The following is a 27,418-nucleotide window of genomic DNA, read 5'->3' as shown; positions in this document are numbered from 1 at the left end:
TACACCTAAAGGAACTAGAAAAAGAAAAACAAAGCCCAAAATTAAGAGAAATAAGGAAAAATAAAGATCAGAGTGGAAATAAATGAAAAAGAGAAAAAAATAGAAAACATCAATGAAACTAAAACTTGGCTCTTTGAAAAGATAAACAAACTTAATAAAGCTTTAGCCAGACTCATCAAGCAAAAGAGAAGGCTCAAACAAATAAAATCAGAAATGAAGCAGAAGTTACAACAGATACCACTGAAAGATAAACAATCATAAGTGAGTATTACAAACAATTATAAACCAACAAGTTAGACAACCATAAGAAATGGATAAATTCCTAGAAATATATAATCCTCCAAGACTGAATATGGAAGAACTAGGAAATCTGAACAGACCAATTACTAGTAATGAAATTGAATCAGTAATTTAAAAACTTCCAACAAACAAAAAGTCCAGGACCAAATGGCTTCCCAGGGGAATTTTACCAAACATTTCAAGAAGAGTTAATAACCTAATCCTTCTCAAACTGCTGCAAAAAACTGAAGAGAAAGGAATGCTTTGAAACTCATTCTATGAGGCCAGCATTACTGTGGCATCAAAACAAGACAAACACACCACAAAAAAAGAGAAAACTATAGGACAATATCCCTCATGAACATAGATGCAGAAATCTTCAACAAAATATTAAAAAACCAAACTCAAGAATACAATTGGAAAAAAAAAAACAACACAATGATTAACCCACACTTATTCCAGGGATACAAGGACAGTTCAATATACACAAACCAATCAATGTGATATATCACATTAATAAAACAATAAAAACACATGACACATCTCATTAGATGCAGAAAAAGCATGACAAAATTCAACATCCATTTATGATTAAAAAACTGTCGTATATTTATACAACTGAATACTATTCAGCCAAATGACAACATAAAGCCATTTGCAGCAGCATGGATGTCCCTGGAGAATGTCATTCTAAGGGAAGTTAGCCAGAAAAAAAAGAAAAATACCATATGAGATCGCTCATATGTGGAATCTAGAAAAAAAAAAAAGAGAGAGAGAGAACATAAATACAAAACAGAAACAGACTCATAGACATAGAATACAAACTTGTGGTTGCCAGGGGGAGGGGGGTGGGAAAGGACAGACTGGGAGTTCGAAATTTATAGATACTGACAGGCATATGCAGAATAGATAAACAAGATTATACTGTATAGCACAGGGAAATATATACAAGATCTTGCAGTAGCTCACAGCAAAAAAGAATGTGACAATGAATATATGTATGTTCATGTATAACTGAAAAATTGTGCTCCACACTGGAAACTGACACATTGTAAACTGACTATAACTCACTTCAAAAAAAAAAAAAAAAAAACCGTCAACACAGTTGGTATAGAGGAAACATACCTCAACACAATAAAGGCCATATATGACAAATCCACAGCTAACATCATACTTGATGGTGTAAAGGTGAAAGGCTTTCCTCTAAGATCAGGATCAAGACAAGGATATCCACTTTCACCATTTTTATTCAACGTAGTATTAGAAGTCCTAGTCACAGCAATCAGACAAGAAAAAGAAATAAAAGGTATCCAAATTGGAAAGAAGTGAAACTTCTTTTGGAAGAAAGGCATCCAATTGGCAGAAGTGAAACTGTCAGTATTTGCAGATGGCATGATACTATATATAGAAAACCCACCAAAAAACTATGAGAATAAATGAATTCAGTAAAGTTGCAGGATACAAAATTAATATACAGAAATCTAACAGAAATACACTAACAATGAACTATCAGAAGGAGAAATTAAGTAAACAATCCCATTTAAAATCATATCAAAAATAATAAAATACCTAGGAATAAATTTAACCCAGAAGGTAAAAGATCTGTACTCTGAAAACTCTAAGAATGTGAAGACAACACAAATAAATGTAAAGATATACTGTGCTCGTGGATTGGAAGAATAATGTTACAATGTCCATACTACCCAAAACAATCTACAGATTCAATGCAATCCCTATCAAAATACGGTGTTTTTCACAGATTAGAACAAATAACCCTCAAATTTGTATGTAGCCACATAAGATCCCAAAGAACTAGAAAAATCTTGAGGAAGAATAATAAAGCTGAGGTGTCATGTTCCCTAAGTTCAAACTATACAACAAAGCTATAGTAATCAAAACAGTATGGTACTAGCACAGAAACAGACATATAGCTCAAAAGAATAGAAAGAATACAGAACCCAGAAGTTAATTCACATTTATATAGTAACACTAACCTATGACAAAGGAGCCAAGCATATGCAACAGGGAAAAAAGAGTCTCTTCAATAAATGATGTTGGGAAAACTGGACAGCTACATGTAAAAAAATGAAACTAGAACATTTTATTACATCATATACAAAAATTAACTCAACATGGTTTAAAGACTTAATTGTAATACCTGAAACCAAAAACTCCTAGAAGAAAACACAGGCACTATGCTCTTTGACATTGATCTTAACAATTTTGGGAGGATCTATCTCTTCAGACAATGGCAACAAAAGCATAAATTAGCAAATGGAACTACATCAAACTGAAAAAGCTTTTGTACAGGGAAGGAAACCATCAACAAAACAAAAAGGTAAGCTACTGAATGGGAGAAGATAATGGCAAATGATATGGCAGATAAGGGGTTAATATCCAAAATACAAAGAACTCATATAACACAGCATCAAAAGCCCAAACAATTTGATTTTAAAAAAGAGCTAAGGACCTGAACAGACATTTTTCCAAAGAAGACATACTGATGGTCAAAAGGCACATGAAATGATGCTCAGCATCACTAATCATCACAGAAATGCAAATCAAAATCACAGTGAGACATCATCTCACACCTGTCAGAATGGCTATTATCAAAAACAGAAGAAATAACATGTAATGGAGAGGGATGCAGAGAAAGGGGAACCCTTGTGTACCATTGGTGGTAATGTAAATTGGTACAGCCACTATGGAAAACAGTATGGAGGTTCCTCAAGAAATAAAAAAGACAGAACTACCATATGATCCAGTAATCCACTTCTGGGTATTCATCTGAAGAAAATGAAAACAGTAATTCAGAGCATTGTTTACAATAGCCAAGATATGGAAGCAACCTAAGTGTTCAACTTATAGATGAATGAATAAAGAACATGTAAGAAAGTATAATAGAAAGAGAGAGAGGAAAGAAAAGAAAAGAAAAGAAAAGAAAAGAAAAGAAAAGAAAAGAAAAGAAAAGAAGAAAAGAAAAGAAAAGAGAAAAGAAAGAAAAGGAAAAGAAAAGAAAGAGAAAGAAAGAAAGAAAGAAAGGAAAGAAAGGAAAGAAAGGAAAGAAAGGAAAGAAAGAAAGAAAGAAAGAAAGAAAGAAAGAACGAACAAGACATATACAGTGGAATATTGCTCAGCCATAAAAAGAATGAAGTCTTGTCATTTGTGACAACATGAATAAAACTACAAGGCTATTACGCTAAGTGAAATAAGGCAGACAGAGAAAGACAAGTACCATATAATCTCACTTATACGTGAAATCCAAAAAACAAAACAAATACAACAAAATAGAAATACACTCATAGAAAGGGGAGGGTATAACTCAAGCAGAAGAGCATGTGCTTAGCAACCATGAGGTACTAGGTTCAATTCCCAGTACCTTCATTATAAACAAACAAACAAACAAACCTAATTACCTACACCCCTCAGAAATAAAAGAAAATATTTTTAAAAAAATACACTCATAGATACAGAGAACAAAACTACTGGTTGCCAGACGGGAGGGTAGTAAGGGGGAGTGAAATAGGTGAAAGGGAAAGAGGTACAAACTTCCGGTTATAAAATAAGTAAGTCACGGGGATGTAATTACAACACAGAGAATACTATCAATAATATTTTAACAATTTTGTATAGTGACAACTGATAGTGGTGATTATTTCATGATATATAAAAATACAAAATCATTATGCTGTATACCTGAAACAAATATAATATTTTGAGATAATTATACTTAAAATTAAAATGTTTTTTTTAAAAAGCAGACAATTATCTTGTGGTTAAAATGACTATATAAATGAGATTTTTTTTTTTAATGACTGGGTACTAGGGATTGGACCCAGGACTTTTTTAATGGAGGTACTGGGGATTGAACTCAGAACCTCGGGCATGCTAAGCATGTACTCTCCCACTGAGCTATACCCACCGACTTTATTTTGTTCTATTTTTGAGATTTAAATCTGTAGAAATGATAATCAGCTTCTCTAGCATAAGTATTGTACACATCCATCTTTCTCTCCACTCCAGTACAACTACTTGAATCTACTTACTTGAGGTTCTTAAATGATTTATTTCTCTATCACGTTAAAATTAAACAGATTTGTTCTTGTGTATAGTTATACCCAGATGTATTATATGAATCAAAATAAGAACAGTAATATATTACCAATTATTAGTAGACAACCTTATTCAAAAGAATATGATTCAAAGACAGTCAAATGTTAAGGTATCCATTTCCCCACTTACGAACTAGTAACTAAACAAGGCAGGATGCCAATGAGAAACCCAACGGATATCTTCCCTAAGTGGCTGTTCATTATATTCAACTCTACAAAACTATGCAGACTTTCAGACAACCAGGTTAGCGTTTTGGCTGTTTCTAATTCTGAAATCAGCAGGATAAATGGGCAATTAAGGGGGGTGGGGGTGGTCACAAAGTATAGTATATGCACATAATGGAATTCAGCCTTAAAAATGAATGAAGTACTGATGTATGCTGCAACATGGATTTACCTTATGCTAAGTTAAAGCCAGTCACAAGAGACCATATATTGTATGATTCGAGTTATAGGTGAATTCATAGAGACAGGAAGTGGATGAGTGGTTTTCCAGGGGCTGGGGGGAAAATCAGGAATGAGAAATGAGTGCTAAAAGGCATGGTGCTTCTTTTTGGAATAATAAAAATGTCCTGGAATTAGAGTGGTGATGGTTGTACAACTTTATGAATATACTAAAAACCATGGAACTGTATACTCTAAAATGCTGGATTTTATGGTGAGTGAATTATATTTTTTTTAAAGAAGCAGGGAGTTATTCAAAACTTATCTCAACATAAGCATCAGAAAATTACATCTTAATAATAACCTATTTTGTAGAAGAAAAAGTCAGGAAGTCAACAGAACAAAACGAAAATCTCAACACTTAATGTTTGTAAATGTGTGTTGAATAAATGAACGACAATTCAGTGAAGAGCTGTAAAGCAATAATAAAAATTAAGCCAGAATAACTTTAAGTTATTTAAAAGTCAAATGAGAGTACAAATCATAAATGTTCTATTTTCATTAAAGTCTCCTCACCTTCTCTTCCTCAGATTCTTCACAGGAAAAAGGTTAGGCAGATGGTTGCTAAGCTTTAGGTACATTTCCCTCCCTCGCCACTTGAGCAAATCGTGTACCATCTACTAAGACTGTTAAGCTGAGGCAAACACCGGCCAGATATTAACCAAAGCAGTTTCTCTTTATTTTGGGACACAGAGCTAGACCACATATCCCAGCCTCTACAAGTGAGCTTCTGACTCAGTTATATAGCCAATAAAGTAGAAATCAAAGCTATGTGTGCATGCTTAGGCCTGGTCCAACAAAGACCTTCCACACACAATCCTCCATTGTCTTTTCCCTTCCTCCAACTCAGTGTAGGTGAACATGACAAACCTGAAACAAGGAGCAAGTGGGAAAGGGCCTGTGTCTCCAAAGGAGCCACCCATATATCAGAAACATCCAATTTAAACTTTACACGAACAGGAAATAACATAACATTTGAGTCATTACATAAGTTTTTTGTGGTTTGTTTGCTACAACAAGTAGAGGTATGCTAACCATATATTAGCTTATAAGCATGCATTTAAAACTCTCTTAAAAGGCATTCTATATTATCAAAAGTGTGTTACTCCATGCTGCTTAAGAACAGTTTATGTCTTGACACAACACTGTAAACTGACTATATTTCAACTTAAAAAAAAAAAACATGTTTTTGTTATTCTGTATGATTTTCTGAATATTATTTTGGCAATTATTCTCTCTAACATAACATCTCCAGCAAGGACCTTGACAGAAACTTTCCATATTTCATGTTTTCTTTATCTGTACTGTGATTCCAAATATTAGTATTATCTTTTTAGGTATATGAGTTAACCACCAAGATCATATAACACAAATTCAGAACCTCTCTTAAAATACTACTTACATCTGCACAACAGCATAGTCAATTGCCTCAGTTTTCTCAAGGCCTAAGTCACATAAGATGGTATGGTGTTTAACTGAAAAGTACCTTTAAATGCTGGGAAGAACCGTATCTTCAAAGTCCGGAATGCCACTAAGTAATTAGTCAGGGAAAAAAGAGAGGGAAGGGAAAAGTGGGGAAAAAAGGCCCATCTGGGCAAAGATGATAGACATCCCCGAAAACCTCAAGTACCATAAAGTTAACCTATGCTTACATTGCTGTATTATATCTGAAGTGTTTAAACAAGAAATTGTTTCTTGTTTAATAGTTCCCATGTGAAACTGAATCTCAAAAATGATCTCAGGAAAACTCCTAAAATCATAACATTTTACTCATCAAACTAGCCACAACCTGAGGTTTACTTGAAATAAACAAGATTCTGTTGATCCTTCCTATCTCAAAACAACAGATAACCAATCTGCCAATTTTTTAAGCTGCTAATATTCTAGAGGAGAAAAAAAATCAAACAAATCAAGGCATCAAAAGAGAAAAAAGGGAGAGGAAGGGCAAGAAAAAAGAAGAGTCAAAAGAATAAATGTTCAAAATGTTCCCCTTGTAATAGCTAATGAAGATACTTCAGCCTCATTTTAAATGCTCTTTCTTTCCATTCATCCTTCCAAAGAGCACGAGGATATGATTCAGGCAGGAAGAGCCACCTGCTCTACCTGCTCAAAATCAGAGCTTACCTCCTTAGATTGATGGCCTTTGCCAAGTTTGGAACACCTTCCATCTCTGCTGTCTTCTGCCCCATCAGACTGCTGATAGGCCTACGGGGGGAAGAAAGAGAAACAGACCTGCTAGAACGCCATATCCAACTCATTATTTGCCTTCTCTAAAGGAATCATCAGTTCTTACTATTCAAAGAAGGCAGATAATCCAACTGGTACTTGGCCTCAGAAGATTGATGTTTGTCTTCCAGAATCTTTTCCTTAAACAATTTAGCATCAAAAGTCTCAACAGGCAAGCAAGAATCAAATGCTCACTTAAGAGCAAACAAATCTCAGACAACCACATCAAAACAGTAATAAAAACCTCTGCTCTGCCAATTAAGTCCTTCACCATGTCTTCACCATGACAGATGTTATATGCCACCTAAAGTCTCTCTGTAGGAAGAGTCCAAGCTTTCCCTCAGCACATATTCCTGTGTATCAACCTTCATGGTCAAGAAATACTTCCGCATAATCAACCAAAACCAACAAATTCATTTTCTGATTTGCTCTCCCAAAATTACAGAAAAACAACTTGATATCTTCCTTACTCATTCCTTTGTGTTTGAAGAGTAACCATGTCACTCATGTTTATTCTGTTCTCTAAGCTAAATCACCATCAATCCTTTAACCCTTCCCCATAAAATTAATTTTCCCTGTAACCTTTAGATCTAGGTATTAATTATGAACTACAACCTTAAGGTTCTCAAAAGACAACACTAGACTACAGAAATGAAGAGTCCAAATACAGATAATAAAACATAAAACAGACCTGAAGACCACGGAGATACTACCTAATAGAGCATAAGTTAATAAAATATTAGTGTTTGCATAAATTATCTTGTGCCTAATTGCTTTCCCTCTCATATATAGGCTTTTTAAAAAAACTCTTTATTAAATATACAGATATTCTTAATACTGCAAAGAACCAGATTCAAGTCAAATGAACTAAAATACTTAGTTTATATACAATGTATTTTATTTTTGTCATTTTTTTAAAAATCAGGAGATACAAATCTGAAACTCCAAAAGCTGCCTTATTAAGAAATGTGCTTTCAACAAAAAAATACAAATCAGTTATCTACTTTCATCATTTTAAAATTAATGTAAAAGGGGACTGCTTATTGACGAGATGATTAAAAGGGAAAAAGTGACCACTTAGAGTATTACTGAAATTCTGAGAATATTAACATTCTGTGCTAAATTTCAAAGTACAGTAAAGGGACTGATAAAGCTTTTTATTGGCCTAAAGGTATTTTTTTTAATGATTTAAAAAATAGTGACAAAATATTTAGGCCCTCCCAACTATTAACTTTGGTATGAAACCATACATGGTAACTAAAAAAGATTATTTTTCTTCGATGTTGTGAAAATTCTCAATTTACCAACCATATAAGTAACAGAGAGATCTTGCTTGCAAATTATTTCCAGATTTGAAGTCTATTTTAAGCCATTCATCCATTTAAAATTAAAATTTAAAAATATGTTAATAATTATACTATGTTCCCATATTTTCTGTCTAGTGATATGCTACTTCTTACGTCCAAGAAATAAGGAGAGTTTTTCCTTCCAACAATAGTGTTTCAAGGTAAAGGCCTGAAGGTCTTTTACTAGACTAAAATCTTTGTTGTTGTTGTTGTTAGACTAAAATCTTGATACTAAATTTTAAAAGCAAATGAATGTTATAACAGGGGATGGGAAGAATAGAAAGATCAGAGTAGAAGGCTCCACCACAAACGTCTTCAGTTGTCAAAAATCTTTCTCCTTTAATTTTGAAAAATGGATTTTCATTCAAAGGAACAAAAGACAGATTCAGAGAAGATTATTTAAGTAGCTTAAAATCACTGGCATCTAAATCTTGCCATCTTCTCTACAATTCAAGGGAATCAAGGAAAAGTTCATCTCTTGTTTACAAACTCAAGTAACTTGAGGACAGCAGAATTTTCCCAAGAGAGAATCAAATAAATAGTTCTATATCAGCTCTGAGTGCTAATATATTGTAAATAACAATTCAAATTCTTAAGTTATGATCAATAAAATGGAATTTGCTACTAATTCTTACTTCTCCAATTCTGTTCACACTAAAAATGGCCAAACACTATTAAATACCAAGAACCACTAAAAAAAAAAGGTTCACGTTCCTTGACCTGCTTCTGTAAATATGCCCTAAGAAAATTACCAAAAGAGGGAAGTCCATAGGTGTGAAAAAATATTCACTGTAATATGATTCACTACATTGGAAAAAATGTCCAATCAACCAAGAGAAGCTTTTTGAGGTTTTTTTTTTTTAATTCACCTATATTCATTCCTTCATTCCACAAAGGATTTGATATAGTTTATAAGAACATATCATAAAAATTCATCATGTATGTGTAAAATGTGGATCAAGGAAAAAAACATTATGAATATGACAACCAAGTAAGACCCCAACCAGTTGTTACAGCTGTATTTCAAAGTTTGTTCTCGGTTTCTGAGTAGCCAAGGTCAAAAGAGAAGTGGCTATTCTCACTAGAGAAAAGGAGAAAGCATAGTTTCTCGGGGAAAACAAGAATTGTTAAAAGATGGCATAGCTTCTGGATGATGGGTGTAGGCAGACATTTAAAAAATAACAATTAGAGATTACACTACACAGTAAGGAAAATACTTATGATAATGTTAAAAAAAGGATACAAAATTTTATATACACTCTAACTGCAGTAATATAAAAGCACAGTACATGCGGAAAAGACTAGAAGGTCATACACATAACCTTTCCTCCCACACACAAAACTATGATTTCTTTGACTATAATGACCATATCATATTCCTCTGTGCCAAAGCCATACCTCAAGGCTGAATACTAGGCAGATAGTAGTAGTCTAATATTTTTAACTATATTAAAATGTCTATATTTACTTGAATTAATTGAGATAGTACTTGGCTTTACAAGAATAGAAATAATCAATATATAACAGAAATAATGAATATAAAAAATATTTTCTGACAAAGGACCCATTACTGCCACAATATGAATGGCAGGGTTGATTATAGACACCTTACATAGCTGAAAGCACCAACAGGCTTTTCTCAATCCACAAGTTCCTTATTCTACTCTGTATGTATTTCAGATTCTTCCTCAAGGCTTACAAGATGTTAACTACCAAGCAGTGTTACTAATATTCCCAGAAAAGAAATAATATGTGGCACCTTTCAAAATTCTTTATTCATGTTTGAAAAGCCAAATATATTCCTTACGTAGCTTAAATTTTGAGAAGAGAGTAATCAGAAACCTCCAAAATAAAATATCAGAAAATTTAAACAAAATTTTTATAGACTCAATTTTTCAACATTATGAAATCATACCACAATCTGATAGATTTCATACTATCAAAAGCTATAGCGTGCCTTTTAATTCAGTTCCTATTTCTTGAATTTTTCGTTTCTCAAATAGCAAGTAACTACAACCAAAATTTCCTCTTTTAACATAAGAAGTGGTCTCAAAGCAGAACTTGAACTTTTACTGTGGCTACTTTTTAAAAGGGATATGCCCTAAACCATGTCAATCAGAATCCACAGTCTTTTAAAATTAAAGACTCTTACTATATTATACAAACAAAACATGGAAATCAGACAAGATTTTGTGTCATATGGCATCGTATGGCAGTCAAAATAGCACTAAACTGAAAAAACTGCATCTATCCCTGCTCTCTCTAGGTACCATCATCAGCAATTTCTTTGGCCTTAAACAAATGCTTATTTAAAAACAGATGTTTGAAACACCAAAAAACACTCTTAAAACACTTAAAAAGTTTGAAAAAATAGATGTTAGGTTACAGTCACTATAATAAAATCACTATTTAGTCTTTAAAATACAAAACAGTAGAATTAAGATTAAATAGTCCATGTGGGGAGGGTAGCTCAGTGGCAGAGTGCATTGCTTAATGTGCACAAGGTCCTGGGTTCAATCCCCAGTACCTCCATTAAAATAAACAAACAACCGAACAAACCCAATCCCCCACTCAAAATAAAACCCAAATTTTTTTAAATATGTATTAAACAGTCCAGATATTGCTTCCTATTACACAAAAAAGAATTAATAAATTCTGACATATATCCATTTAAATTTGTTTTCATCTCTGGAAAAAAATATATTCCTAGTCTCAGTTTTCCAATAGGATAGGGCATAGATGATTCTTAGAGATTTTCTCCTACCACCACCTTTTTAAAAAAATAAGAAGCTTTGATTCACACCAAAGATTTTGGGCAGGGAAAACCTAAGGCAGTAAAATGAAAAAAGTTAAAAAAAAAAAAAAAAAAAAAGTCAAACTATTCCCTCACCCCTGCCAAATTTTTTAGATGTAAAGAGAGAAGAGAACAATTAGATGGAAAAGAGAAAAAGATTCCAAGGTATCAAAGGAGAAGTGAGTAAGTTCTAAACTATTAATAAAAAGAGACTCATAATAGCCTCAGCTCATGGACCAAGAGATTCATCAGCTTTGTGCATCTGAATGGTCAATTTTGATTAACCACAGCTTTAAATTCTTACTGTTATTTAGACAACAAGATTTATTTCAAAATGGGATAGCAGACACCTACTGGGAGAAATTCCTGGAGGGATATTATATTAATAACAAAAATTAAGTTTTCTGATCAAATTTAGCTCAAGACCGTATCTAATACTTGGTGAAAAATTTTCTCATCCCCTCTGTATTTTTTAAAGTGACACCTTATTTTTAAAAAGTATTTTGAATTAAAATGGAAAAACGATAATTTGAGAGAATGGATACCAAAGAACATGAGAATTCCAAAAAGGGTAGCTATGACTCACTGGACTGGATAACAATCTTAATTAAGAAACTACTATATCAAGTACAAGGTAATTCTTCTTTTAATATCTTCCTTTTATATCGGCAGCTTATTAAATGCATAAGAAGATTCTAGACAAGGAGTCCTTTCTAAGATAAAAGAAAATTTCCTTATCCAAAACTTGATACTCCTCAGAAATCAAGAGGTAAATTTAGTAAGGTAAAACTATAATAAGAGGTTGGTTCTGTCACAAACGCACCTTTAGTACTTGGTTCCAAAATACTATATAGTCCCTGATACGAAGTTAGGATTAAAATATTATCTCCAATAGCTATTTTTTCTCATCCTTTGAGTAGAGAATGCTCAACTCTTGAAATGTACCAAAAGCTTGCAACTGCTACAAGACGGTGTCCTTAGATGAGTGGTACTCAGGGTACTGTGAGTCCAACAATTTGTTAGTGTATGCAATGTGGAGTCCATCATACAGCTCTCTAAGACTTCAAATTTCTACAGTAGAATCAGAAATCACTCGATGTATCCAATGTTAAAAAACCAAAGATACAGCACTCTAGCTATCCACAAGCCTAAAAAGAACAAAGACATGACACATGCTCATTCTGTCTCACTCTAGTTGGCTTATCCTCAGCTCCCTTCTATGACATCTGCTTAAACTCCAGATTCCCAGTGATTCTAGGTTTAGCTTCATTAGGCCCTTCCAGAGGCCTAAAGGGAACCAGTCAGTTATCATACAAACTCTAAACCTGGTAGTGAAGGTTATCCTTCATAAATGCCAATCCCTTTACAGCAGGTCTCACTATGTAGCCTTAATGTGTGATGTGGAAAGAGTGACTGCTGGCCATCTCTTGCTCCCAAGGATTCTAAAGTTTACAATCTTGGAATGGAAAACTGGAGAGTGACTTGCCTGCCTGAATCAAACATGAAAATATGTCACGAAGTTTCTGTTTCGAATTTTGACTTAATTCGGTCCCCTTTCATTAGCCAAAAAGGGGAAAGTATCCTTGGGATTTGAAACAATTAAGTATTTTTGAATCAAGAATAATATATGAAATTATGTTTAAAATGAAATGATTTTGAAAAAACAACATTCTATTCCCTAAACACCACAGTTTTCCACTAGAAAAGCATGAAAAAGAGAATTCAGTTATTTTTTCATACATACTTCAAAGCTAGATTTTCTCTTACATTTTAAAATTTGAAAGCATTACGGAAACCAACGGAATTTTGTGTAGCTGATCAAAATTAGAAGAAATAATCCACATGAACACACTCTAGATCCTGCATAATGGATACAGCATAATGTTAACTACTATACAATGTAAATTACAAACAAAAGCTTGAGAGGCTAAATTGAAGAAGAGAGTCTTACAGGTATCTGATTTAGTCATTTCTGCAGACATGGGTACCACATGAAAATGTGAACAAAAAAGAACACAACCTCGTTTCCAGGTCTTATTCTTGAGTCTGGGGTGACAATTCCAAGCATATATTTGAAACCCTAGTCAAATGTCAGCTTGAGTCATTCCATTTTTTTAACATGCTTTACTTACTCTGGTCAGCATAGTTTTTCGCTTTGAGTTCAAGTTGTCTTGTTTGAGATTCTAAAGATTCCACCCTGGTCTGTAAATCCTTTTTCTCCTGTTCTTGAGAGTCTTCAAATTCAATGAATTTCTAATAAAGAAGAAAAATATATTATTTGCACTAGATAAATGAAATTTTTAAAATTAGGCACTAACTACCTAAAAAGATCTCAGAATCATGAATTTAGGTTGATTTTTTAGTTTTCTCTATAAAAACTAAGTTTTAAAATCTTCAAATATAGAAGGAAAAAAGTGACAAAATAATTTGTTTAAAGTGTTTCCACATCATAAGAGGCATTCCAAAGAAAATACAAATATGTACTCCAAATATATAAATCCTTAAAATAAAAAATAATAAACAAATAAATGAATAAAAAGTGAAAAGAAAAATGAAAATACATATATATAAATCCTTTAACTCAAATAGTATACTTGCATATTCATCCAAGTTTAACATACAATTTTTACATAATTTTGTATATAACATGTATAATAGAGAACTAAAGAATAATGGAATATGAATAAATTTATGTTAAATGATTATCTGATTAATGAACAGTCTTCTAGATTACCTGAACCACGGAGTTTAAATTCCTAAAAGCACATAGCAGAAATATCTCCACCAATCAAATTTAATTTACTAAAACTGTTCTCATCATGGAGATTATCATTAAATCTAATCATTAAATGTCAGTCCTAATCTTGTTTTTAAAATTGTTTTATCTGCATTGTTTGACAATGATCACTCACTACTCCTTAAAGCTTTTTTTTTTTCCGATTTGGTTTTTTCCTTGTTTCCCTTCCACTTGACTAACTGCTCCTTATTGGTCTTCTTTGTTGGTTCTTCCTCTTGTCTCCAACTACTTAACATTAGCAAGCTCAGTCCCTGGACAATTTTTTGTTTGTTGTTTACTCTTATTCCCTGGTGATCTTACCGAGTTTCACAACTTTAAATACTAACTAAATGCTGGATATTTCCAAATTTCTAGCCCAATCTCTAGCTCAGACCTGAACTCCAGTTTCGTAATGTCCAACTGCTTCCTGGACAACTTCATTTGACCATCTAATAAGAACCTTAAACTTAACATGTCAAAGCTAGCTCCTCGGGGTCTTACCTAACTTATTATATTACTTTGATCAGTTGCTCAAGCCCAAAACTTCGGTGTCAGCCCTCACTCTACTCTTTCTCTAATACTTCATATCCAATTCAACAGCAAATCTACCTGCAGATCTGACCACTTTTCATCATGTCCATCCTGGTCTGGGCCACCATTATCTAGTGCCTGGATGAATGCAATTAGCAATAGCCTCCTAACTGGTCTCCTTACTTCCCACCCTTGCCCCTCTACAATGTATTTTCCATGCAGTAGTTAGGGTGACTCTTTTAAAAAATCAGAATGCTTACATTATCCCAAAGTCCTTACCATAGCCCTCCAGGACCAATACAATCTACCATCCTCAAACGTCTTTGACATCATCTTCTACTACTCTTCCTCCCTGTCTCCCCCACCTCTTTTACATACTCTGATTCAAGCCTCCTTGCAGTTCCTCTAACATAAGCCTTTGCACTTGCTTCCTACTGCCTGGAATTATCTTCCCGCAGATATCCAAATGGCTTGTTCCCTCCTGACCTCCTTAAAATCTTTGCTCTAATGTCAGCTTCTTACTAACACTTTCTTTGGCCATCATATTTAAATCATCATATTGGCTACTGCCTACTTCCCTTTCTGCTTTTCTCTACAGCACTTATCTCAATCTAACATACTATATATTAGTAATTTATCTTATTTATTATCTGCCTTGTCTCACCGGAATGTAGGTTCCATAAGGGCAGGGGTTTGTTGTTGTGTTCCCAGTGCAAAGAATGAAGATGACACATAAGCAAGTACTCAAATATTTGTTAAATAAATGAATGAATAAATAAATGAAAAAAGCTTTCAGAATAAAAACCTAAAACCCATATAGAAAAGTGTACAGTTCACAAACTTAGTTTTTTAGTTTTAATATGAAATTTTCAATTATCTACTTTATCTGTCTTATCACTGTAGTAGACATTGTTTTCAATAACTGTAGTAGACATTGTTTTTTTGGCTGCACACTGTCTTCCTTTGAGGAACTTCCCTAGTTTCATGCTAATTCTATCATGTCCATGCAATTCAACTGGTAAGGACTCCATCTCCCTAGGGGTGGTTGTATGAGTGGTAGTGGTTAGAGTCCTCTCTGGGACATTTGTCAGTTTTTAGGAAGAACACTACCTCTCTTCCTCTGGAATTGCAAACTCTAAGAATCTAGAGGGTTTAAGCTACAGACGGACATTTTTTTTTAACATGTAGAAAGAGCATGCCTGAGAACAAAGCCAATGTAAAGTAAAACAAAGGACAAGGAGGGAAAAAAAAAAAAACCCTAATTAAAGATACTGTTTGAGTCCAAGATTCAGTAGTTACTGAGGCCAGCATTTCCCAATTGTTTTATTTTTTCAGTTACATAAACAAATACATTCTACTTGATATGAGCTTGAGTTGATTTCTAGAAGCTAAAAGCAATCTAGTATATTCATATACTTTCCCTCAAGAGCCATTTGATTTCCTCATGTTATCAGCCAGTATTTTCTTTATCTTCGAAGCGTAAAACCTACAACCTCTGAAATACTGATTCCTAATCATTTGGGAGTTCATAGACCACTTGGGAATTTGATACAACCAATAACCATGTTTCTCCAGAAGTAATGCCCTCACTCACGTCAAATACTGCCTGTCTTTCTCAGGGGCTTAGAGACCCTTTAAGACCTTCCACAAACTGCACATTTAGCACTCTTGCCCTCTACCTTTTTATGAAAATTTTTCATCTTTGTGAGGTTTCTGAGAAGCCTCAAACAGTTATTTATTTTACAGAATATTAATCTAAAAACAACATATAAAGAAGGAACAAAAGTTATAGTAAATATAAGAAAAGAGGTAAACTTAACAAATTCATTCATTTATTCAGGAAATGTGTACTGACTACTTAGTTAGACAACTTACTATGTGCCAGGCACATGGAACATGACTGTGAGTACCACACTATCCCCGCCTTCCAAGACTGTTGACTGGCTACAAACTGAATGTAGGCAGATGATACAAAGGATACACTGAACAGAAAAGCACCACTACATAACAGGATGTTACTAACAAAGTCTGAGTAAGTTATTTCAATATTTTGTCTGGGGACATAAGCAAAGACAAAGAATTAATTTTTTTAATGTAATTATTTTTTAGCCTATCTTGAAAATGATGCTCCCTTGCTTGGCCAACTGAACTGCCATATCTGCGCAAGTAACCAGAAATTAATAGGCTTGTGTGCTACAGACAAAACGCTGTTTTAAAGAACATACAGCAGAGTTTACTAAGTAACAGTTAAAATGCTGTGCTACTGAACTCCTAACAAAAACTTTTACCACTAACAGACTGGCACTTGCCAAGGGCAAGGGGAAGGGGTGAAGAAAATAGGTGAAGGTAGTCAAAGGGTACAGATTTCCCCTTCAAAGTCCTGGGAGTGTAACAAACTACATGGTAATAACTACAGTTAACAACACTACTGTATTGTATATTTTTGAAAGGTGCTAAGAAAGTAGATTTTTAAAGTTCTTACCATAACCCTGCCCCCGCCAAAAAAAACTGCATGTGATGTGATGACAATGTGGTAACCTTTTTGTGGTAATCATTTTGCAATATACACACTATTCAAATCATTACATTGTATACCTTAAACTTACACAATGTTATATGTCAATTATTTCTCAATAAAATTAGGACAAAATCCAACTTTTTTTCCCTGCCTTTTCAGAACTGCTTTCTGAATGATGGAAGAAATATTATCACAGTCACACAGCTTCACGTCTGCTTTGTTTCTTAGTGACCCAGTTTGGCTTCATAAGGGCATGAATAATCTATAACTATTTAGTAATCACTACTATACGCTTACTCCACAAGCAGACTTACACCCAGTTCAATTTTTTTTTCACATTTTATTATGACTTAAGCAAATATCACCTTAAGTAAACAGACCAAAAGAAAAAGGGACTTTTTTTTTCCAAACAGTCAATCTTAAGCTTTTTGGAATCAAACTTCTTTGAGAATCTTATGAAAATAAACCTTTTCCCAGGAAGAAAAATATATGAAACAAACTATGCATTCAATTTCAGTGCATCTTCAAACTCTGTAAGAAATTTAAAAATGATTTTCCTCCATTACAAAAATTATAAATTTTGATTTTTTAAAAAATAATTTTTAAAAACTCTCTCTGTTCTTGAAAAATATCAATTTTATTATCTTGTAATGGAGATGTTGGGGATTGAACCCAGGAGAACTGAGCATACACACTCTATTATACACACTGAGCTATTTCCTTCCCACCCTCCCATGAAAAATCCCAATTTATTTATTTATTTATTTATTTATTTATTTATTTATTTATTTTTAGAAAAACAAAATACTATTTTAATTAACTGCCTTTTGTCCTCCATTTTTCTGCTATATATTCTTTTTTTTTCTTCTTTTTTTTTTTGTTTTTTGGTTTTTTTTTTATTTACAACATTGTATTAGTTTCTGGTATATGGCATAGTGATTCAGTTACTACAGGCCACTGAATATAGTTCCCTGTGCTATACAATAGGACCTTGCTGTTTATCTATTCTGTACACAGTAGTTTGTATCAGCCAATCCGAAACTCCCAGTTTATCCCTCCCTCCCTTTCTCCTCTGGTAACCGTAAGTTTGTTTTCTATGTCTATGGCTCTCTTTCTGTTTGTAAATAAGTTTGTGTCTTTTTTTTTTTTTAAGGTTCCACATATAAGTATAAGTGATATATGATACTTGTCTTTCTCTGTTTGACTTACTTCACTTAGTATGACCATCTCTAGGTCCATCCATGTTGCTGTAAATGACATTATTTTAATTCTTTTTATGGTTCAGTAGTGCTCCATTATGTGTGAACGTGTGTGTATACAGACACACATTTTCTTTATCCATTCCTCTTTTGAAGGACATTTAGGTTGCTTCCATGTCTTGGTTATTGTAAATAGTGATTCTATGAACACTGGGGTGCATGTGTCTTTTTGGATTACAATCTTCTCCAGATATATGCCCAGGAGTGGGATTGCTGGATCATACATTAGTTTTGTAAGGAACCTCCATACTGTTCCCCAGAGTGGCTGCACCAGTTTACATTCCCACCAAAAGTGTAGGAGGGTTCCTTTTTCCCCCACACCCTTTCCAGCATTTATTTTTAGACTTTCTGATAATGGCCATTCTGACTGGTATGAAGTGGCACGTCACTGTGGATTTGATCTGCATTTCTTGAACAATTTGTGCTGTTGAGTATCTTTTCATGTGTCTGTTGGCCATTTGTATGTCTTCTGTGGAGAAATGTCATTTAGATTTCCTGTCCATTTTTTGATTAGGTTGTTTGTTTGTTTGTTTTGATATTGAGCTGTGTGACCTGCTTGTATATTTTGGAAATTAATACCTTGTCAGCTGCATCATTTGCAAATATTTTCTCCCATTCCATAGGTTGTCTTTTTGTTTTGCTTATGGTTTCCCTTGCTGTGTGAAAACTCTTAAGTTTAATTAGGTCCCATTTGTTTATTTTTGCTTTTATTTCCATTACTCTAGGAGTTGGCTCAAAAAAAATATTGCTGCAATTTATGCCAGTGTTCTACCTATCTTTTCCTCTAGGAGTTTTATAGAGTCAGGTCTTACACTTAGGTCTTTAAGCCATTTTGAGTTTAAGAAAAATCCCAGTTTTAAATGTGTATTAAATCTTGGTTTGGGATTGTATAGATGCTGCCCTCATTTAAAATGCTAATCACTAATGTACAACAAAAGTAAATTTTCCTCAGGCATGATAAGGCATGTTAACAGATCACACAGGGTACTGAGAGCCTAGGAGGAGAAATACTTCTTAATAGCCTTCAAAGAGTAATCAAGAACAAGTAACAAATGACTGAAATTTTCTAAATTGTTACACCCAGGAAAAATACTTGTCAAATAGGCTAATTCTGAGCTATTGTTTTGTGAAATATCCCTGACAACATAAATAACCTTGGGAACATAAGTTGTTATAGGGTAGAGTAGCTCAGAAACAGAACACTGATAATTAGTACAGAAAACTTCAGAAAATGGCCTAATTCTATATGGCACTTAACAACAATGTGAAAGTAAGAAATACTGATATAAAAATTTAAGAAAAAGAAAACTGGAATAGAAATAGAGAAGGTGCCATGAAATTCAATCAGATGCCAAAATAGAACTGTTGGCAGAAAAAGGTTTGGATCCATGGTCCTAAAAGGGGAGTCCTTTTTCCTAGATGTGGGTTAGGGGTAGAACATAAAGGAGTTAGTGAGAACTGTTTCTTTTTTCTGTATCTAATCCTCTCAAACTATAGTGAAAATAAGTAGGCAATAGGTGGTATGAATCATACTTTAAAAAAAAAAAAAAAAAAGTTCTCCAACAAGGCTTTCTACTTCTCTTCTATGCTCAGAGATCCTAGGTGAGCTAGTAGCACATATGAGTACTGCTGAATCTCTTTGTAGCTTTGTGGTTTACAGACATGTCCGGCTCCTGTTTTAATGACTTGTTAATTTACTTCAGAGAAGCATGTCCGCTTTCTACTCCTGTATTTTCAACTTAACACACAAACTGAGATAACATAATAATAGGAACATATCTCATTCTGTCACTTTTTAACCAAAAAAAAAAAAAAAGGTTGTCACAATTAAATTAAATAAAACCACACTTATTTACAATGACTCTTCTCCAGACACCAGCAGAAGTACAGAATAGGAAGATAGTATAAAGATATTTATTACAAATTACTAAGTAATGACATTCATAAGCTATACTCTTAAATAACATATTAACCAAAAACTAAAACTCTTTATACACCCAAGCAATCCAAGCACTTACTTCATGCCAGCCATCAAAGAAACACAATAAACAGTTATCAACATAACATGCTGAGTGTTACAACAGCAGCAAGCATAAGGGGCAGCAGAAACATAGAAAAATAAGTAATTAAACATGCTTTTTTCAAAAAAGAAAAGCCATTTCAGCTGACTCTAAAAGAAACAGTTTATCTGATGAGGTGGGGTAAAGTCAGTTCACGCAAAGGTAACAGCACATGCGGACACAGAGGCATAAAGATCATGGCATGCCCATGGAAATACAATTTGGAATTGAAATGTCAGTAAATGATATTAAGGGTAAACCATTATCCAAAGAATAAATTGGGAGTCTCTTCTTTGATTCACAAAGGGAGTAAGAGGGCAAATAAGATTCCATTCATTCGCCCATCCTTTCAACACACAACTTGAGTCCCAACTGTTCTAATCATTCTAAGGTGCTGGGAATGTAGTAGATTACAAGACTGCCCTGATTCCAATGCTCCACTGCTTGAAATCTGGTAGAAGAAAATAGACATTAAACATGGGTAACTACCAAAAGATTGATTTGCAAAGATTAGTAATCCAATAGTTGCTTGATCTGAGGTAATGCTGATAAGGGATGGCTGGTATTTGTTACTACCTAAGTGACACCAACATGGGATAACAACACAACCTTCGTTTACAACTCAGTCTCAAACTTGTATATGACATGATTGTTGCAAGGCCTTCCTAAAAAAAGGAGTTAACATTTCAAATTCTGAATACCAAATGAGACTTAAAAATCACATTCAAGTTCACACACAATGCAACCACACTGTAATGTGTGTAAACCACATATGACACAAGAAATAGCACAAGATATCAGAAAAGTGTTTAATGGGGAACTAACTTCGTATGACTCTGGGAAGACATTCCTGAGACATTTAAAGTGAGACCTGAAGGATAAAAAGAAAAAGTTTATAAGTAAAGAGCAAAAAGTTCATCAAGTGAAAGAGGTCCAGAATGACCAAGCTTAAAGACAATGACCTGAGATGAGGATGAAAAATAGACAAGGAATAAATCATACAAGACCTTACAGGATAACTTGATCACATGAAGGATGCTGAACTTCACTCATACTTTGAAAAGCTTAGTCTGTGAGGATATGGAGAACGGACTGTGTGGAGATAGGAACAAGTGTTTGAAGGGAGACCAAAGGTTACCACAGTAGCCCAAACCAAAAATGATTGCATGCAGTAGCAGTAAGGATGGAGAGTTGAGAATGAAATCAATATATCTTGGAGGTAAAATACACAGGACTGATGACTGAATGAAGGAGAGGAGAGGAGAAAAGGAAAGCAAAGGGGAAAATCTAAATTTCTGCTATGTCCAATGAGGGGGATGGTGGTATCACTTATTCATCATAAACAGATGGGGGAGAGGTATGGGTAATATAATTGAATTGATTTTTAATACCAAAGTGAGCCACCTGTGAGGTACTCAAGTGCACCGTATGTAATATTTATTTGTAAATAAGGTATCTCATTATTTGGAATGCAACTGGTACAACACATGTGGAGGTTAGCAATGTGGATCAAAGTCCTTAAAGAGTGTTACTTTTATCATACTTTAAAAGCCTTGATATATAACATTATATATAGTGTGATCCTAGTTTTATAAACTGGAGGAATAGGCAAAAAAAGCTCTGAAAGTGTATATTAAAATGACTGTTTAGCAGTGGTGAGATTTAAGATGATTTTATCTTTTAATAGCCTTATTCTTAAGCAGTCTAAAGTTACTGATTTTTTTTCTTTTTACAGTAAATATGGATTATTTACACATTCTAAAATAATAAAGGAAAGGGATCAATTGGTGAAGATGGCAGAGTGGTAGGACCATGAGTTCGCCTCTCCTCGCAACTACAACGAAACCACAAGTGAATGCTAAACAACCATCGAAAAAAGACTGGAACCTAGCAAAAAGGATCTCTGCCACTAGAAACATAAAGAGAGAATCACAACAGGACAGCAGGAGGGGTGTGCTCACAATATAATTGGGCCCCATACTCCCTAGGTGGGCAACCCACACCCCCTAGGTGGGCAACCCACAAGCTGAAGAATAGTTAAGTTGCAGAGGCCCTCCCACAGGAGTGAAGCTCTAAGCCCCATGTCAGGCTCCACAGACTAGGTTCCTGCACTGGGAGAAGGAGACCCCAGGCCATCTGGTTTTGAAGGCCAGCGGGGCTTGGCCCCAAAAGCCCCATGGGGCTCGGGGAAAGGGAGACTCCATTCGCTTGGGAAGCATACACGGAATCTCATGTGCACCAGGTCCAAGGGCAGAGGCAATGATTTCATAGGAACCTAGGCCAGGCCTGCCTGCTGGATTTGGAGAGTCTCCTGGGGATGAGGGGGATGGCTACGGCTCACCCAAGGGACATAAGAGCTAGTGGCAGACATTCCAGGAGTGTTATCTACATGAGCTTTCCTGGAGGCTGAAGTCTTGATTGGATCATTAGCACCAAGACCTAGCCCCACCCAACAGCCTGTAGGGGAGCCTCAGGCCAAACAACATACTGGGTGGGAACACAGGAACACAGCCCCACCCATCAGTAGACTTCCTAAGCCACAAAGGCCTCTAGACAGGCCATACCCACAAGAAGTCCAGGACCAAGCTTCACCCAGCAGTGGGCAGGCACCAGCTTCTCCTGCCAGGAAACCTGCATAAGCCTCTAGTCCAGCCTCATCCACCAGGGGCAGATACCAGAAATAAGAAAACAACAATCCCAAAGCCTGTGGAAGGAATTGACAAACACAGAGAAAAAACAGACAATATGAGGCAACAAAGGAATTATTTCCCAGGCCAAGGCACAAAGATAAAATCCCAGGAGAAGAAATAAGTGATAAGGAAATAGGCAATTTATCTAAGAAAGAGTTTAAAATAATGATGGCCAAGATACTCAGAGAACTCAAGAGGAGTATAGATGCAAAGAGCGAAGTTTTTAGCAAAGAGTTGGAAAATATAAAGATTACCCAGATTTGAAGAATAAAAACACTGAAATGAGTAACACACTAGAAGGAACCAAGAATAGACTAAATGAGGCAGAAGAACGGATCAGTGAGCTAGAAGACAGATTAGTGGAAATCACTACTGCAGAACAGAAAAAAGAATGAAAAGAAATGAGGATGGTTTAAGAGAACGCTGGGACAACATGAAGGGCACTAATATTCACATTACAGGGATCCTAGAAAGAGAAGAGAGAGAGAAAGGACGTGAGAAAATTTTTGGAGAGATAATCACTGAAAACTTCCCCGATTGGGAAAGGAAACAGTCATCCAAGTCCAGAAAGTGCAGAGTATCACACAGGATCAACCCATAGAGGAACACACCAAGGCACATAGTCATCCAACATTAAGGATAAGGAGAAAATATTAAAATCAGCAAGAGAAAAGCATCAAATAACACACAAGGGAACTCCCATAAGGTTATCAGCTAATTTTTCAGCAGAAACTCTATAGGCCAGAAGGGAGTGGCACAATATATTTAGTGATGAAAGGGAAAAACCTACAACCAAGAATATTCTATCCAGCAAGGCTCTCATTCAGATTTAAAGGAGAAACCAAAAGCTTCACAGATAAACAAAAGCTAAAAGATTTCAGCACTACCAAACCAGCTTTACAACAAATGTTAAAGGACTTTCTCTAGTCATCAAACCATAAATAAAGAGAAAAAGGAAAGGGAGAGAGAGAGAGGGGAAAAAAAGGCCTACAAAAGATTGCTTTGGCAATTCGCGGACTTTTATGGTTCCATATAAATTTTGGAATTGTTTGTTCCAGTTCTGCAAAAAATGTTGTGAGTATTTTGACAGGGGTTGCAATGGATCTGTAGATTGCTTTGGGTAGTATGGCCATTTTGATAATGTTGATTCTTTCAATTCAAGAGCACAATATATCTTTCCATTTCTTTGTATCATCTTCAATTTCCTTCATCAGTGTTTTACAGTTTTCAGAGTACAGATAACCTCCTTTGTAAGTTTATTTCTAGGTATTTTGTTGTTTTTGATGCAATGGAAATGTTTATGCCAGTTATAAAATTCTGGTTTTGAAAGTGCAAACAAAAAAAAAAAAAGGTGAATGAAAGGCTGTGCAAATGGCAAAACATCCTTCTTTTTTACGGATGAGTTGTATTTTCCATTGTACATATATGCTACATCTTCTTTATCTATTCATCTATTGATGTGCACTTGGGATGCTTCCATGTCTTGGCAATTATTAATAATGCTGCTGTTAATAGTGGGGTGTCCATATCTTTTTGAATTAATGTCTTTGTTTTTCTCGGGTATATGCCCAGGAGTGGAATTGCTTAGCCATATGGTGGTTCTGTCTTTGGGTTTTTGAGAAACCTCCATATTGTTTTCCATGGTGGCTGCACCAATTTGCATTTCCACCAACAGTGTACAAAGGTTCCCTTTTCTCCACATCCTTGCCAACATTTGTTATTTGGGTTCTTTTTGACGATGGTCATGCTGACAGGTGTGAGATGGTGCCTCATTGTGATTTTAATTTGCATTTCCCTGATATTGGTCATGTTGGGCAGCTTTTCTTGTTCCTGTTGGCAATCTGCATTTCCTCTTTTTGAAAAATGTCTGTTCAGTTCTTCTACCCATATTTTAAATGGTTTGTTTCTTTGTTTGCTTTTTAACTGAAGTACAGTTGATTTAAAATGTATTTCTGATGTACAGCATGGATGGACTTGGAGGGGATTATGCTAAGTGAAATAACTCAGACAGAGAAAGACAAATACTGTAAGATAGCACTTACATGTGGAATCTAAAAAAATACAACAAACTAGTGAATATAATAGAAAAGAAACAGACTCACAGATGTAGAGAAGAAACTAGTGGTTACCAGTGGGGAGAGGGAAGGAGGAGGGGCAAGACGGAGGTGGGAGAACTAAGAGGTACAAACTGTCAGGTATAAAATGAGCTACAAGGATGTATTGCACAACATGGAGAATATAGCCAATATTTGACAGTAACTATAAATGGAGTATAACCTTTAAAAATTATGAATCAGTATATTGTATACCTGTAACATATAATATCATACATCAACTATACTTCAATTTAAAAAATATCACATTGTAAAATAAATACATAAAGTTTAAAAAAAGTCTCGGGAGAGTGGGGTAAGAGCCCATGAATGGGCTTTTTTAGCATGTGTTATAAATACATCTTCACTAGATAACCCTTTCCCCCTGTCAATAACTAATAGGCCAGCAACAAATGTAACTCTCCAGACAGAATTCTCCTGGGAGCAACTAGACACTGGGAAAAAAAAAAAAAAAAGCAGTAAACAAGACAGGCTCATGTCAGGATCTAAAAAGAACAAGCTTTGTGATGAAGCAAAATGGTTTCAAGTCCAGATGGCTTCCAGGAGCTGTTTCGCCCCACTATTCTGGGGGAAAAAAACAAATGATTACTTTGAAAAGACAAGCTTCCTAAGTTAAAAACAAACAAACCAATAGATTGTTGCTTATTGGAGAAAGATGCCAAGAGACAGAAAACAAGAAAAACAAAAACAAGAAAACAAAAACACAACTTTTAAAATAGTAACTTTGACACAGTAGCTGTCTAAAAAATACCACCAAAAAAAGACTGACTTACTGCTAAGCATCTACCAAGATATTCTCCTCCTCCACTCATCTATGCTCCATTATATTAAATAACTGTTAAACTCAGCTCAGCTAAATGAAACTGTTTTTCAATATTGTATCTTTTAAGAAATAAGAGGAGGACAAACCATATTATTAAACAATCTCTGAGGTATGTGATTCCTCCACCCCCCCCCCACAAATCCAAAATGCAGAACATTTTCTAATACAAATCATTCAGTTTCTTCAAAACTAAGTAACAAGGTGGGGGGAAAAGAAGAACAGTTACAGGTTAAGAGATGCTAAGAGACATATTAAACCAAGTATAAATATATGGACCATCTTATTTCAGTCTTAATTGAAACAACCAGATATAAAACATTTATGAGACAACTGGGGAAATGTGAACACTTATTAAATATTAAATATTATTAAGGAATAATCATTTATAGGTTTTAAGTATGATAATATTTGTTTTTTTTAAACTCTATCTTTTAGAGACACACTGGTATATAGTCTTTTGATCTGCCTTAAAATTATGGTGGAGGAGATGCTGAGGGGAAGTGGGGAGGGACAGATGAAACAATATTGGCTTGATACTGATAACCATTATAGTTGACTGTGGTTACATGAGAGTTATTATATTCTACTTTAATATTTGAGCATTTCCATAGTAAAAAGGTAATAAATAACAAAATAGAATTATTTATGAAATCTAAAGTAATATGACAAAACTTTATAATAAGCACTTCCTATCATTAAAAATCAAATAAATATGCACAAAGTGGCATGTACAAGGATATTCACTGAAGCGTTATTTCTAACAGTTCAAAACTGGAAGATAACTTCAATGTCCACCAACAGTAGATAAGTAAATTATGATAGATCCAAGCTATAGAAACTATGTAATTAGAGAACTGGAGTGAGGGTAAGCTGAAAACAGGGGGGATGATTGGGAGTTTAAAAGCACTAGTTATTAATGTCCCTAGTAGGGGACAGAACAGCCAGGTGGCCCTCCCTGCCCACCCATACAGAAAATAGGAAGTTTGTTTTCTGAATAAACTCAGTAAGAGAGATTCTGGACTAGGGGAGGGATGCCAGGCACAGTCAGGTGCCAAATGAAAACAGAGGAACTAAATGAAAATCTGTATACCAGACAGTAATACTGGCAGCTCCCTTTCAGTTCCTGCCCTCAGAAGCTCCAACCTGAAAAAGAAAGACCTAATATCAGGGTTAAAAAAAGGTGGGTGGGGTGGGGACAGTACTCTGAGGAAACAGGCAAAGCAGGGAACAAATAAAAGCTAAAATGAATATACTGAGACCAAAGAAAAGTTACTGCCTCCATGAAACCAGAACACTATACTATTTTTAAAAAGAAGTGGAGGGGAGGGAGAACAAAAACGAGGAAGAGTTCTTAGAAATTATGAAAGTATGAATTACAGAATCTAGCACTTATCCTGTCTTTCTTTAGGGTAACCAAACAGTTGTTAAGGAGAAAGTTTTCCTTTA

General features: G+C 34.7%; 1 protein-coding gene across 3 annotated transcripts in view; it reads right to left on the bottom strand.

Annotated features, from left to right (window-relative positions):
- The window catches only part of SPAG9 (sperm associated antigen 9), a 132,945-nt gene that overhangs the window by 90,965 nt on the left and 14,562 nt on the right, over window positions 1-27,418 (bottom strand). For 2 of the 3 annotated variants that reach the window (XM_064496073.1, XM_010990320.3), the window contains exon 2: window positions 13,334-13,454. In XM_064496073.1, coding sequence (XP_064352143.1) covers window positions 13,334-13,454 — 121 coding nt within the window. Of the gene's footprint in view, window positions 1-6,959; window positions 6,979-13,333; window positions 13,455-27,418 lie in introns of those variants that run through there. The other variant, XM_064496076.1, reaches the window with a different exon arrangement.

Source organism: Camelus dromedarius, chromosome 16, assembly GCF_036321535.1.
Source record: "Camelus dromedarius isolate mCamDro1 chromosome 16, mCamDro1.pat, whole genome shotgun sequence".
In the NCBI taxonomy this organism is placed as follows: Eukaryota; Metazoa; Chordata; class Mammalia; order Artiodactyla; family Camelidae; genus Camelus; species Camelus dromedarius.
The sequence above is the reverse complement of the archived record's forward strand: the minus strand, read 5'-3'. Positions and strand labels throughout refer to the sequence as shown.